This window comes from Struthio camelus, chromosome 3 (assembly GCF_040807025.1).
Source record: "Struthio camelus isolate bStrCam1 chromosome 3, bStrCam1.hap1, whole genome shotgun sequence".
Lineage (NCBI taxonomy): Eukaryota > Metazoa > Chordata > Aves > Struthioniformes > Struthionidae > Struthio > Struthio camelus.
Window position 1 is genome coordinate 125,046,684 of NC_090944.1, and position 13,792 is coordinate 125,060,475.

The following is a 13,792-nucleotide window of genomic DNA, read 5'->3' on the forward strand; positions in this document are numbered from 1 at the left end:
CCACCACCCTCATCGCTCCGCGGGACGCCGCGCGTGGGGCCGGGAGTGCACGGCTCGTTTCTCGTGGGGACCGAAATAATCTGCAGGGCCGCTGGCATGGGCAGGGTGACAGCGCCGGGGACTGCACAAACGTTGCAAAAGAAAGGCAAAAAGCCTCCAAAAGCTGGCGTGGCAGCTGCAGGGCGGGAGGCAGGGCTGTGTTCGCTACGAGCACCTCTTGCGCCTCCGGCCCCTGAGCCAAGCTGTTGCCCAAACAATACTTTAACCCAGGTCCTGGGCGTGTTTCTCCTTAAATAAACACAGGAGGTTCCCTAGCCCTTCCCTTGGGTCTGCCGCCGCTCCCCGGAGCAGCACTCAGCTCCCAGCGCCGGCGAGACCTCACCGCCACGCACGACATGCGCTTCCTTCCTCGCCTGCTCCTGGCGGCTGCCTTGGCCATCGCCACCCTGCTGGGGGGCCGGCTGCTCCTCGAGGGCCGCACAGGTAATGCTGAGCCCCCGCGCGGTAGCGCAAGCCCCATGCAGCCCGCCACGGCGCACGGTGCACGGCCTCCGCGCTGCAGGCGAAATGATGGCGGAAACGTCTGTTTGCGCAGCCCCGTGTGGGCAGCTCTCCCCGGCGCGGGGTCTCATCCACCATCTCAGGTGTGGTGGGGGAAGCGTGTCTCCACCGCCAGGAGGTCACTCTCGAGACCAGCGCTGCAGCGCTGCGAGGAGCAAAACGCTGCCCGAGGGCCGGGAGGCATCGTCCCTGCAGCCCGGGGAGGAGTCAGGGGCCAGGCAAGCGAAACGGGTACTTAATGCAGCTCTTACCCCAAAAATGCGTTCCCTTCAGTCCCGTCAATCCAGGGCCAAGCCAGCGCAGGAATTAGCTAACATTGTCAATCAGAGATTGGACAAATTGAAAGAAAGATTCAAATAGCTTCAGGCACCACTGTTTTTCCCACGTTTCTTGGTCTTGGGATTTGGGGGATTTTTTTGGTCCTAATAACAAAAAGTGTTTGTCTTCCCTATGTGAAAGCCTGCCCAAATCAGTGACAAATAAATATTTAACTTCTCAAGTACCTGGGAGAACCCATAAAACTAACTATGCCCCCCAGGGCTGCCAAACGCCTGCATTAAGCAGACGAGGCAGACAAGAGGTACTCGTACAAATAATATAGCAAGGAAAACATTTGTCCTCTGCATTCATGTGAGCTTTAAACTTACTATGGCCTCTTCACATCAAAAATAAGAGGATAAAAAGTAAGGAGCCAAGCTGAAATTTGACAAATTAAAAGTAACTATCATAGATCCTTTTTATTTGCTTTTGCTTTTTACATGTGCTTTTTTGTCTTCTAGCCTTTATTTGCTTTTTCCATCTTATTTGCTTTTTATCTTCATGAGAAAAAAGTTTACTTAGTAACTAAGTGATGCAAGAACTTATGTCATTTGGTTTCCTCAAACACCAGTGGCCTTTAAGAATAATCTCCTGGTTTAGCATGTCTTTGATAGTGGCTGATCATATGATGTGTTCTGATGACAATTTCCAGTTCCAAAAACTTTCATGGGGATCGTGTATTTGTATTGACAAAGCAATTTATCACTCATACGCCTCTCAGAATATTTCTGACTATATTTGCTGCTTGGCAAACTCACTTCAATTAAGCTCAGCTGAAAGAGTCACAGGCAGGGGAAAGAAAGGATTTAAGAATAAAAATTAAAATTTAGTGGAGAACTGGATCCATAGTACAAGGCGTCCCAGACGGTACTGCAGGCTCAAGGGCAGAGATCTGCTCTGGGCTTTCTTCACCTCCCATGATCAAATGATGTTTTCCAGATGACCTGGCTCCCAGGGCAGAGGGTGACCCCTCTCTGACGCTGGACACCTTCCTTCACGTCCAGCAGCTCCGGAAGAAGAGGCTGAGAGCTTTCTGCAGCCGCTCAGCCAAAGTGGCCGTGTTGCCAGCAAGCCACGAGGAGCGAGCCCGCGTGCTCTCCAGGGTGAGGGTCAGCACCAAGCTGAACTTCCTCTATTGCCAAGTGCCAGCAATAGGGATAGAGGGATGGCAGTGGCTTCTGGAGAAACTAGAAGAGAAAGAAAATGTGACGGTCCCAGTGCCACTTCCCTACCCTCAGCAGCACAATCTGCAGACGCAGCTGAACAAGTTCAACCAGACCATGATAGAGGCCATGATGGGCTCCTATACCAAAGTGCTGTTTGTCAGGGACCCTTTCCAGAGGCTGATCTCATCTTACATGCAAGGCATGGGCAGCAGTCCTTCCTTCAGCAGTTTTGTTCAGGATGTTTTAGACGTGGGACAGTACAACGCCAGCCTGGAATCAAAGCCGCTTGTCAGCCTGTGCCACCCTTGTCTCATCCGCTACGACTACGTGATTATGTTTGGCTTCCTCAGGCAGGAGCTGGGTCATCTGCTGCATCGGGCCGGGTTGCCAAAGGACATCCACCTCCCTGAATTCACAGACACCCAGGTGCGGTGGACCTATAAGTGGTTATCAGAGCAACTATTCAGCGAACTATCCCTCAAACAGAAGAAACAACTGTCTCATTTCTATCGCTGGGACCTTTCTGCTTTCCAGTTTTCTAATAGCTTGCTATCAGACCTCCTCAGCACACCAGAGACCTGGTAGAAATACTCTGGCTGGCAGGACAGCTTCACGGAGCATCAGTTCAAATGCAATGCTTCAGAGTATCAGCTGGGTCAGGGACAGACCCTGACTCCATGGCCGGGTGCTGGGAACTTCCCCCCAGCTCCCAAAGACAAGGCAGGGAACTGAGACAGACCACTGCCAGAGAGAGGATATCAAGGCTCTTTACATTGCTGATTTGTGCTAAAATACTGCAGGAAGAGGCTCTAGAGAAATACATGGCATAGGGGTGGCGCTGGGGCCTAGAAAACAGCGTGAGAGGAACTGTGATGGGCTGAATAGATTTTAGAGAGCTTTTTACAGCATTTTGGGGTGGGTTGGCTTGGACTTACTGCAGATCACAGCACCATCCTCACGTGCTCTGAAGGCACTCCCATTTCATTTTCTGGACTCCTTCTTCCTTTTAGCTAAGAGGTTTGGCAGTGGCTTCTGGGTGACAAACCTGCATAAACACACAGAAGTGCTCCCAAAGGAGCATGTCACCTGTTGTCTGTCTACTATATACAAATGCATAAGAAATGATACAGGATGGGAGACCCTCTTAGGGAAATGCTGGTGGTGTTCCCATTCCTTTCATGCTCCATGAAGGCCAAGCCTGGCCCATTATTTGGTTATACATTTTCTGTGTGGACTGTTTCCTATTTAAGGACCCCACATCTCCTGCACCCTCAAGAGAGCAGCGTTCTTCCCACTCCAGAGAGGTGCAACAATGCTTGCTCCAGTCACAGGTTCTGAGTAACACCGGGTTCCCCTTTAGGTCTGACCTAAATTGGCCAAGCCTAGCTTTCACCAGTACTCACTACCAGCAGGTTAGCAATGTGCAGCTGCCGTTTTGGCTCACTTGCTGAAGATGATGGAGTAGTACCACAAGTGTGCTGCAAGCAGTTGCTGCTATGTGGGCACACTGTCCTGAAGTAGCTGGCTCTGGGTCTAACAACAGAGAAGGCCTCTGAACCAGAGTGCCTCATAGTCCTGCCCCTGGGGAAATCCCCAAGAATGCTGGGAGGCCGGGAGAGCCCTCATAGGAACCTTTGAGGCCGCTGTTGGGCTGATGCTAATACCTGAGCTCAGCACCACCTACCTAGGTCGGCTACGCCCACCCATCCCACACAGACAGCCTGCTTGGGTGCTGATGGTCTTCCCTTTGCCAATATGCCACAGTACCTTCCACCCAGTCTCAGCAGCTGACAGACTCAGTGGAGGTGGCTGAGTATGTATTACTGTGTTGCTGTGGAAAATGTGGGATAGCTACTGTGAGCTCCTCATGAAAGAGAAGTCCCAAGGACTCTGCTTTCTTTTGGACTTGACTGCCTGCATGGCCCAGACAGAGACCTGCGCTCTCCGGGAGACTCGCCTGCTGCATCCTGCTGGGTAACCTGGAGAAACTTCCCCCCTCTCCCAGCCTCGGCCACAGAAATGACCTGTATCACAGCACCTGGAAGGGTCTGTCCTTGCCAAGTGCCAAGGATGAGCTGAAGCGCTCCAGCTTTTAAATTGTGAGAGATTTTAACGGTAGCATACTAGTTTCCAGAACATTTTTTAGCTTTATTTTGCAATGATGTGACATTCACAGAGAATTCCAGATACATTCATCTGACAAAGACAGTGATTTGACAACAATGCTCATTAAAGACTGATAGCGAAAACTACCAATTTGAATTGGCCTAAAACAATTACTAAAAATTGGCCTCCCTGTCTCACAGAGGGGCCTGCAATTAATAGTGTTAAGACACGAGATCGAATGATCTCCTTTCACCTTCCCACAAACTATCAAGCTACAGCAATCATTGCTTAAGTGCCATTATTGAGCATAAGACTTTACAGTCTAGCAAGATGGCATACTTCCTCTTCTGAGGACATAGTATTGGAAGGACAGAAGCCGGGCAAATTTCCAGGTTATACATAACAGTAGAGTCATGCATTCGTATTATACTTCATTGAAAAGTACTAGGAAAAGAACAGCTTATCTTCATATGGAGCTTTCCCTTCAGCAACGGCAAGCTGAAATCTGGTGCAGCAGCACATGCAAGAACAGGTCTGACACAACATCTAGCAGAAGACAGTACTGTGCATTCACAACAGCAGAGTTCTTCTCAGACAGTTTTGAAGTGCAGACCACATTTTAAACTGGAATATCCTATGGCAGCACCATCTCTTCCTCACAGTCCTTTACAACTGGTCCCTTCCTTCTCTAGAGGATGTGGCACTTAGTTCCATCAGAACGTAACGTATGAAATGTTAAGACAGTGTTAGAGAGGTAAAATAAAATCTCAACTTCATGTTCTTTAGGGTCTTGTCCCACCTACACCCTGGCTGGGTATTACATCACATCTCTCTGTAGATTGCTATGAGTCCCCGAACTTCCCTTCTCCTACACCCCCAAAAGCACTTTCTCCAGATTACTTTGCAACCTTGAATTTATACCCTCTCCCTGCCTCCCCTCATGTGTTTGTTATCATCTATTTCAAATCCAATACCCTCAAAAAGGATGTTTTGTCCTTCCGATAGCCAGGGACTGTGGAAGGGTAATAAGAGAGCCCTGAACCAGGGTGGGCCTGAGAGCAAGGGCTGAGAGCTGTGAAACAGTGGATCGCAAATACTACAGCAGGAGTGGCTTCACAGGCTCAGGTCTGTAAACCACCAAACAAGCCAGCTCTGACCATTGCATATACACGTAGCTTGGCAAACACACGTTGAATTAACCCACAAAGTGAAAAACAAAAGAGAGACTTGATAAATCTACCTCAAAAAAAATTTAACTGCCAGGCAGTAGCCATGGCTACATGAGATATCAAACCCATTCTGAAATGATGAAAGAAGGTGCTCCCAGAGTCACAGGACATAAACTGCAATTATCCATCCTGCTAGTGATAGCCCATAATATCCTGAGACCTTCTCTGGAAACAGGACTCTTGTGAGGGCTGCAGCTTTCCTATAAGATGGCGCTGGAACCTCATCAATATCACACACATTGCCTGTAATTCACCATGTTCTGCATTAACACATATTACATTTCCTTTGTATTTCTTTTCTGCCTGGTTTGAATGCTGTCCAGGGATCACAAGAGGTGGAATGCCATAGAGGCAATGCAGTTACAACCCTACATCACAGATCTCGTATTTTGCATCCTTTCCTGGGCATCAAAGAAGATAAATACACAGACTCCAATGGCTGTGCACACAAATGTTTACATTTTCTTCTCAGAGAGGTTCTTTATATATTACCAGCTTTCAGAAGAAAAAAAAAAAACTGTTCTTGCCCAGTACCTCAGAGTTTAAGAAACACCAATATAATATTTCAATCAGTAAAACAATCACATAGCAGCACAGCAGGCACAAAATACTTTCTGCAACTCACATATACAAATGCCCTTTTTCCAGATGGTAAAACTGTAATATTTTAAGCTGAGACACAAATCTACACTTTTCACAATTTTATGCCTTGGAGCGCTTCAAAAATGTTTCAGATTGTGCATGCGTTGTTAAGTCCTAAGACAGAGATCAATTTCAAGCAGGATGTAAGTGAGCAAAATTTTATTTAAGGCAATGGAGTCACATCCTCTTGCACCATATTTTTGATGGCCCTAGGAGTGCAAAGACAGAAAAAGGACATTATCACAGAGCTGTGGGCCACAGAAATGGATAAAAGTTTGCACGTGATGAGCAGGTACAGTACATGGCTGACATCATCTAGAGATAACATGATGCTGCAGTGTTAAATTCGACAGTGACAAGAACTTTTCAGTTCTTTTCTTTTCAGGGATGCCCAGCATTAAATCCAACATGAAAAACACATTCAGTCCAAAAGGCATGACGTCATCACACAATAAGCACATTTTTCAGACAAGCTAACCCTTCAGCAAAATGCACCCATCCCCTGATATTCAGAAAAACTAAGAGTTGTCTTGAAAGGAGGGCAAAGCCCTGGCACAGCAGGCAAGGGACTGACCCTAGAGGGCACTCAGACCCAACTAATCCCCACCTGCCCCCAGGTCTGGTCTAAATTGCCTTGGGGGCACTGATCAATAACTTTCTCTCCTACTCAAAGATCCTTTCTTTGATATCATGTCCTATTTAAGAGATGGGCAAAAGACGTGGGATGTGGAGGGGGAAAGTTGAATGTGTCAAACAAATCAGCATCTTGCTGGAAATCCTCCTGTTATCTCTAGTTTTTGTCTTTAATCAGAGACGGCAAGGTAGTATGTGAACTAAAAATTCATTAAAGCCCTGGTATAGATGAAGCAGTCGTCATTTAACTTAGGATAAATCAGCTATTGGTCACATTTTAGGGCTTCCATCTGAACAACTGTCCCACATACATAGAGAAGACCTTTACCGCAGTTAGCTAGCATCAAAACTCCTCCTCGTCTTCCTCTAGTGTATATCTGGCTTTGTGTGCAGAAGGGACACAATGGAGTCCAGCCCTCAGTATGTCTCACGCCCTCCCCGTTCCCCACTAGAGGACTGTTTATCTGGGTTCAATGCATTTAGGACCTTCTTGACATAACATCAGAAGGTGACCATTCTTTTCCCCACAGTAAACAAAACAAAACCAAACAAAAAACACCTTTTCAAGATGGCCAATAATAAGCTTGTCTCCTACCCTTGCAGCAATTTGGAAATCTTAAGATTTTCAATTACACCTGGATAACATCATCATCCACTTACTCTTCATTTAAATTTACATCACAGCTATAATCTGGCAGCAAACCCTCCTCCCAGAGGAAACAGTGATCGGACAATTAAATGAGAACACTCTATGAATCGGTGGATGAGCCACAGGAACACAGATTTTTTTTTTTTTTCCCACTATAGTCCTACTGTCTTGTGGTCCCTCTGGTGTAAGCCCCGTTTCATGAGGAAAGTTTACTCCTCAAACTTCACTTTTACACACGTACAGACCATGGCTTAAAGGTTCCTGGCTCAGCAGATGGACACTGTAAAGAAGAGGAAAAAAAATTAGAGCAAATAGCAGCAGCAACACACGGAGGTCCCATCCTGAGTTCAGTATGCCCTACTGTGCTCCCTTTAAGGTAGGTGACTTTGTACCATTGAAGATCTCAGCTCATATCCCAGCCTTTCCAAATACAGAGGTGTTTGTCTCATGGCAATTCTGTGAGCAGCCTGTACCTGGCTCTAGCTCAAGGTCAGATGATCAACAGTTCAGGGAAATTCTCAAAACCTTTTAGGCGTCCTTCTCACCAGACAGTGAGGAAGGTGTTAAATGAGAAAGACTAAGATATCTAGGTTTTGCAGTTAACTATAGGGGGTTTTAAGCCGACCAAAGCCTGACAGACGCACCTGTGGACAGACAGCTATGGCTTCTGAGTCACACAGTAATCAACAGGACTGTGCAGGGACCCACACCTACACAGCCCTGTCACAGCACCCTGACAGAGGAGGAGGTCGCAAAGAGACAGTGGCAGGGTTAAATCCTGCAGTCCTTCATATCAAGCCCACAGTTTGTAAGACGACTCCCAGGGTCATAACGTTCAGGAGAAGCGAGAACCGTCAGTAACACCTTCTCTCCCTCCATGAGGAGGCCAATAAATCACATGGTGGACCTTCAGGATGTGATATGAGTTGTGATCCCCTAAGAGATGACGGTCAGGAGCATCAGGCCAACAAGTCGGTGCTTTTGCTCTACAGACAGCTCTACATTCCTTGGGGAATGAAGCGATGAACTGTGATTTCAGTGATACTGCGTGGCAGCCCTTCCTGCAGTGTGAGCTCTACCAATGCTGGTCTGTGGATTTGTCTCTCATCTGGTGGCATGTTAAGTAAAGGACAACACACATGAACTAAAACCCAGCTGCCTAAGGTCAGAGCCTCCCAACCCTGCTCTAATCCCAGGCCTGAGCCACAGCGATCAGCACACACGCTGAATGTGGGGTGGGCTGGCCAGGGAGCAGACTATGAAACTGGAAGCAATTACCATTTTGGTGAAGATGTCCACACAAGCATTGCGGATCCTCTCTGGGGTGGCAGGGCTATCCAGTCTGAAAGTTTCAGTCACGCCAGAGTCCTTCCTCGCTGAGTAGATGGCATCTTTAATGGCATAAAACACTGATGCAGACAGGAACAGAGGAGGCTCTCCCACAGCCTAGATAAAGAACAGGCAAGAGTGAGGTTACAGCTCAAAACAGTCCTGGCCGAGGAAGGACTAATGGGGCTAACAGAAAGAAAAGCAAGTCTGAAGTGACAATCAGCCATTATTCTCATTCCTCATTCCTTCTTTGTGACCTCTCAGTCTCCTAGGTGTGATCAGCAAGGAAAGACTAGGCTAAAGGAGCCCCCAGTCCATTTAAACAAGGAAAGACAGTAGGAAAATACAGCTTTCTAACACATTAAGGCTGTTACAAATTAAAAAGGGACTAACCCTTTCCCACAGCCCTTTGGATGAGGCTGAAACTGCAGCAAAGGGAATTCAGATTAGGCACTAGGGAGGTTGCCTGGGCAGAGCACAGTGCTCCATCAATGGAGGCTGTTGCAAACCAGCAGGAATGCCTCTCACAGGGACTACACCAGTATTGTTTAGTACAGTACAAAGGTCCCCGCCAGGCCTTCGTTACTTAATTCTGTGATCAGCATTAATCAACCAAATAGTTCTCCTCATTGATGAAGATGTTTCTGTGGAGGGAGGGAAAAGGGAACAGGTGTGGAGGCAGGCCAGGCATATACAGATAATGATGTAGGAGGGTCTCTCTAAATGCTCCTTTGAACCATGAGTAAAGCAAATTCCTTGAAGCTGTACATCCAGCTCCATTCCATGCAGCCCTGACTAGCTACAGGAAACAGCACTGATCGCAGAGAAAACAGCTGAAGGACACGTGGCTTAATAAAGGACTTGTAAGGGTGAAGTGAGCACTGTGAAACAGCAAGGGAAGCAAAATAAGCCAACTCAGAAACAACACTGCTGGAAATGTTGAGCCACATGGAGGATCTGATGCCAGGGAAGGGCAACCAGAGCTTTTGGGGCAGACAGCAAGGGAACTGAGTTGCAGAGGGAGGCTGGCAGCCTCCGTTAGAGCAGAGCCTCTGGCACAGCAAAGCCATTTCAGTTCTCTCTTATGGATAAGCAGGGTGGCAATGTGCAGGCTACTTCAGTACTTCCTTACTATAAGGCACATTACTCATGTTTCTGGTAAGGAATGCAAAAACATCCTGACCCCAAAATAAAGCCAGCATAAAAAGGTTAATTATTCAGACATGTACATCACTACTTTATCACACTCAGCTTCACAGAAGTACGGACCAGTAAGAGGCCTGCAGATCTTCTGGATATACCTTGGATGAATAAATCGCCTTGCTGTTTGGACAGTCACGGAGAAGAGACACATAGAATTCTGCTGGGATGTCTCCAAATGCTGGGATTTTGTACATCCCGGGCCCTCGAGTATACAAGTTCCCTTCTGGAGAATAGCGCAACTCCTCCATGGTGAAGAGCCCAAGGCCTTGGACAAACGCTCCTTCTATCTACAAACACATCCAAACAAGGTTACGTTCTCTACATTCCCCTTTTTTTTTTCCTCTCTCATCACTGCACAAGAACAAACAGTGATGATTTAAAGTGGAACTTTCAGCCCTCCCTTCCTGGCTAAATTCCCACTTTTCATTTCTAAACCTTGTCCCTTCTGCTGAAGGTACGGTTTGCCACCTTTACGCAATTCCTGTGTTCCCACATAGATATGGTTACATTTCCCTGGTAGACGGAGCAAGTCACACACACATATAAACAGATATGCTGTAAATGCAAGACAGCAATTTTGTTGATGAAGCAAGAAATAAAAATCAATGCCAAAACATTGATTTCTTTGTGGTTAAAATAACACTGAATGAGTTGTACTTGCCAATAATTCAAAGGACAGAAAGACACATCTGAAAACAAAATATTTTACTTTTTCTATTTCAACATAAAACCACCTCATACCGTCCTGAACACTTCCATATTCTCAGGTCACCAACACAAATGCCTGCAAAAACATTCCCGTATCTATTCAAATACCAAAAGTTTCCTTGTATAACTTATTCTACCGAAGGTTTTAGGAGAAAAAAGAGAAGGGGAGCAGATGTGAGAGGGGTATGGAGAGGGATGTACTGATACCATCCTCTAAGAGGGAGTTCTGCTGCCTGTGCTCACAGACAGATCTATCAGGCCAGAGCAGCCTAAAGATTCAACACACTCACAAACGTCCATCATCCCGGCAAGATGTACTTGTGGTGCTGCAGTCATATAACGTCCTTTCCTTCTTTTGCCCCCAGTAGCAATACATGGAGGGACACAGGAAATCAAGATCTCTTGCAGGGGCTCCGTATAGCTCGTGTCTTTTCTCCCAGCCCAAATGTGACCTATTGGGAAGGCATAAAGACCCTCTCTTCCCCTGGCCACTTCAAAAAATGTACTTTTCAGAAAAACATTTTGCTTTCTGAGAACTTTCATTTTAACTGTAACAGAGCTCTGCACCTCGTGTCCTCCTGTAAAGCCCAAATCCTACACAATCCTACATCCATAGTTACCAGGGGAATTAAATCGTATTGGGTAGGTGAGTATGTGCAAATGTCTAACGATTCAGCCCTGAGTATTTCAAACAACCCCTTGCCTATTACCTTGATTTGCTGAGAGGTGTCATTGTGATTATGACTGCACAGAATATGGAAGAAAGTTTGTCCCTGTACAGGGAATTTGCAAGCTAAGTGACTGGTCCAACTTCTGATCAAGCTCCCAGCGTAGCAGTACCTGCGGTACTGAAGCTACCACCCTAACTCTTTATTCACACAAGAATTTTCACTGAATTATATACGACTTGATATTGGTGGACAGCAGTATAAAAATCAGGTGTGAGATTTAGTTTACACATGCCACATTGTAGGAACAGGCCCTGAGGTGAGGTTATTCCATTTTATCAGTATTCTCTGGGTGCATTCCTTAGTGGAGGTAGACACTGAAAAGCATCTGGGTGGTGGTAACTGAAGAATACCTTGGAGCCTTTCTCAATACTAAAGCAAAAGAACCCAGGGTATTTCCTCACCTAATTCTGCGCCTATTGCATGGTCAACTGGGAGTCAAACTGGTTTTACTAGCAAGCCTAAAATGTCTCACTGGATGGTCCATTTAAGTTTAAAATGCTGTCTGCAAAGGCACACGCTGGAGATGGAGAATGGTTCATTTAGAAAACCTGAAAATAGTATAATCACTTTAACATGGTGAAATTAGTGACACTTTTGCTTACCTGTCCTATGTCTATGGCTGGGTTCAAACTGGTACCAACATCCATAACAATATCTGTGCGAATGTTCTAAAAGGCAGAAATAGAGAACAAATCAGCAAAAAACATCAAAACTGGGACATGGTGACCTTATACAAGGAAGACTAATATATCCAGCACTACCCACATCTGGCCTTTATTCCTGCAATCTGTCTCAATTCAGTTCCTCATCCTGACTTTTAAACTGAGTTGATCCATAAAATAAAACAAAGGAAGTCAGTTCAGTTTTCCCAGAGACTCACTGGACCTGTTTTGTATTAGAAGTAGTTCCAAACTACCCGTGTCAGTGCTCTGTACCATGCACCATGCATACAGACAGCTAATTGTCTTTTTTTTTCCTTCCTAAAAGTCTCCCAGTGCTATTTTTAATGATTAACTCAATTCTGAAATGTTGCTGTTCCTTTGTGCTAACACAGTGCTGTTATCTTTTACTTAAGCAAATCCAATAACTTCTGCAAGCATTCATTAAGCCTTGTAATATCCCTGCAAGGCAGATAATTATCATTTTATTATACTTTGCAGACTGTTGCGCTGTCTAACAGAGGAGTTAAGAAATTTACTGAAGGTCACGCTGAACCAATGACAGAGCTAGGAACAAGCTGACGCCCAGTATTTGTTCTAACTCCCTGTGAATATTTCCTTCACCTAAACACATAGGGCTATTTCACCGCTGACCCCCTCACCTTGTGGTCACCTGTCAGGCAATCTATCTCAACCTCAGAGCAAGCAACACCGTAACTAAAGTAGCAGAATGGTCTCCCTTCATTCTTTTCGAAGCTGTAGCCAAGGTCAGGAATTCTTGATAAAAAGAGAAACAAAAAGCACATTTAATTTCATGAACAGTCAAGATGAATACAACCACATTGCCACTTACCAAAATCCTTATTTACTTATGTTTTATCTCTTCCATCAAGCTCATGCAGAAATGAAAAGTATAAACAACTATAAATAGGAATCTGCTAAAGCTTCCCTGTACTCCAAAACCCTACTGACAGGAACTGTTTTAGCCATCTTTATTTTCCCATGAATCTCAGGGTTTGTGATGACTGTTATGGATTCATTCACAGGAATCCAATAGCAAACCCTCTGCTTTTAGAGTACAAGTGAACATGTCTTAGAGATCATTAAATTCTGAGGAATAATCAAGCTGCATTGACTAAGGTGAGGACTGCTTTTAAGTACGGTTCAAACTTTGTGTCTGGTTACTTACATTTTATTTGAAAGCTGTTTTATTAAAATATTGGCAGTGACTTGGTTAAGAGAGTAACACGTTTCAGAGATGCAACAGAAATGAGCTCATATTGTATCTTAGTCCTAACAAAGACTCTTCTCAACACTATGTTTAGTTTTTTATGTCAGCCTCTCTGCCTCAGAGGTGACGGATCTCTGTTTGCCCCCAGGAATAAAGCTGACTAAGAAGAGAAGTGTCTCATTTCAGAACTGCACAGGAACCAGCAAAAGTTTAAAGTGGGAGAGTGAGATTGGAAACACTGGGATCTGCTCATGCTGCAGCAGACAGGATGCAGCTTCAGTCAATTGCCGTAGGTAGCTCTGTCCTCAAGGACGCCTCCTGCCTCCTTGTTCCCTAGAGTCCCCAAAAGGCAGTAAAATCATCACAGTCATGAGTCTGACACAGGGCAGACCCCCAGGCAAAGCTCTGATTTCACTCATGCCTCCTCAAACCTAGGTCAGGTGCAGTGAAGTTAGATACACTTCCGATTTACATGAGATCTGAATCTCGCCCCAAGAGACGTGCTCCATCAGGAACCTATCATCCACTGCCAGGAGAGTGTTTGGAATAGAGGCACAGTATTAACCTTAGTTTAACATTTCTAGGTGGGAGAGAGCATGCAGCCAGTGAGAGAAGGGCTGCAGGCCT

The 13,792-nt window shown here is 45.8% G+C and overlaps 2 protein-coding genes across 5 annotated transcripts in view; one reads left to right on the forward strand and one right to left on the reverse strand.

The window, feature by feature from the left end:
* Window positions 1-297: 297 nt before the first annotated feature.
* On the forward strand, window positions 298-3,262 carry LOC104151784 (carbohydrate sulfotransferase 8-like). Its single transcript, XM_068940119.1, has 2 exons — window positions 298-483; window positions 1,819-3,262. The coding sequence occupies exons 1-2, from the start codon at window positions 396-398 to the stop codon at window positions 2,628-2,630; spliced, it is 900 nt and encodes a 299-aa protein (XP_068796220.1). The 5' UTR covers window positions 298-395; the 3' UTR covers window positions 2,631-3,262.
* Window positions 3,263-6,164: 2,902 nt separating this feature from the next.
* Window positions 6,165-13,792, reverse strand: part of XDH (xanthine dehydrogenase) — a 54,556-nt gene continuing 46,928 nt past the window's right edge. For 3 of the 4 annotated variants that reach the window (XM_009686267.2, XM_068940117.1, XM_009686254.2), the window contains exons 33-37: window positions 12,597-12,711; window positions 11,878-11,943; window positions 9,935-10,123; window positions 8,583-8,750; window positions 6,165-7,584 (exon numbers count right to left, since the gene is read on the reverse strand). In XM_009686267.2, the coding sequence (XP_009684562.2) occupies window positions 7,534-7,584; window positions 8,583-8,750; window positions 9,935-10,123; window positions 11,878-11,943; window positions 12,597-12,711 (589 nt within the window). In that variant the 3' untranslated portion in view covers window positions 6,165-7,533. Of the gene's footprint in view, window positions 7,585-8,582; window positions 8,751-9,934; window positions 10,124-10,834; window positions 10,997-11,877; window positions 11,944-12,596; window positions 12,712-13,792 lie in introns of all 4 variants that reach the window. The other variant, XR_011140483.1, reaches the window with a different exon arrangement.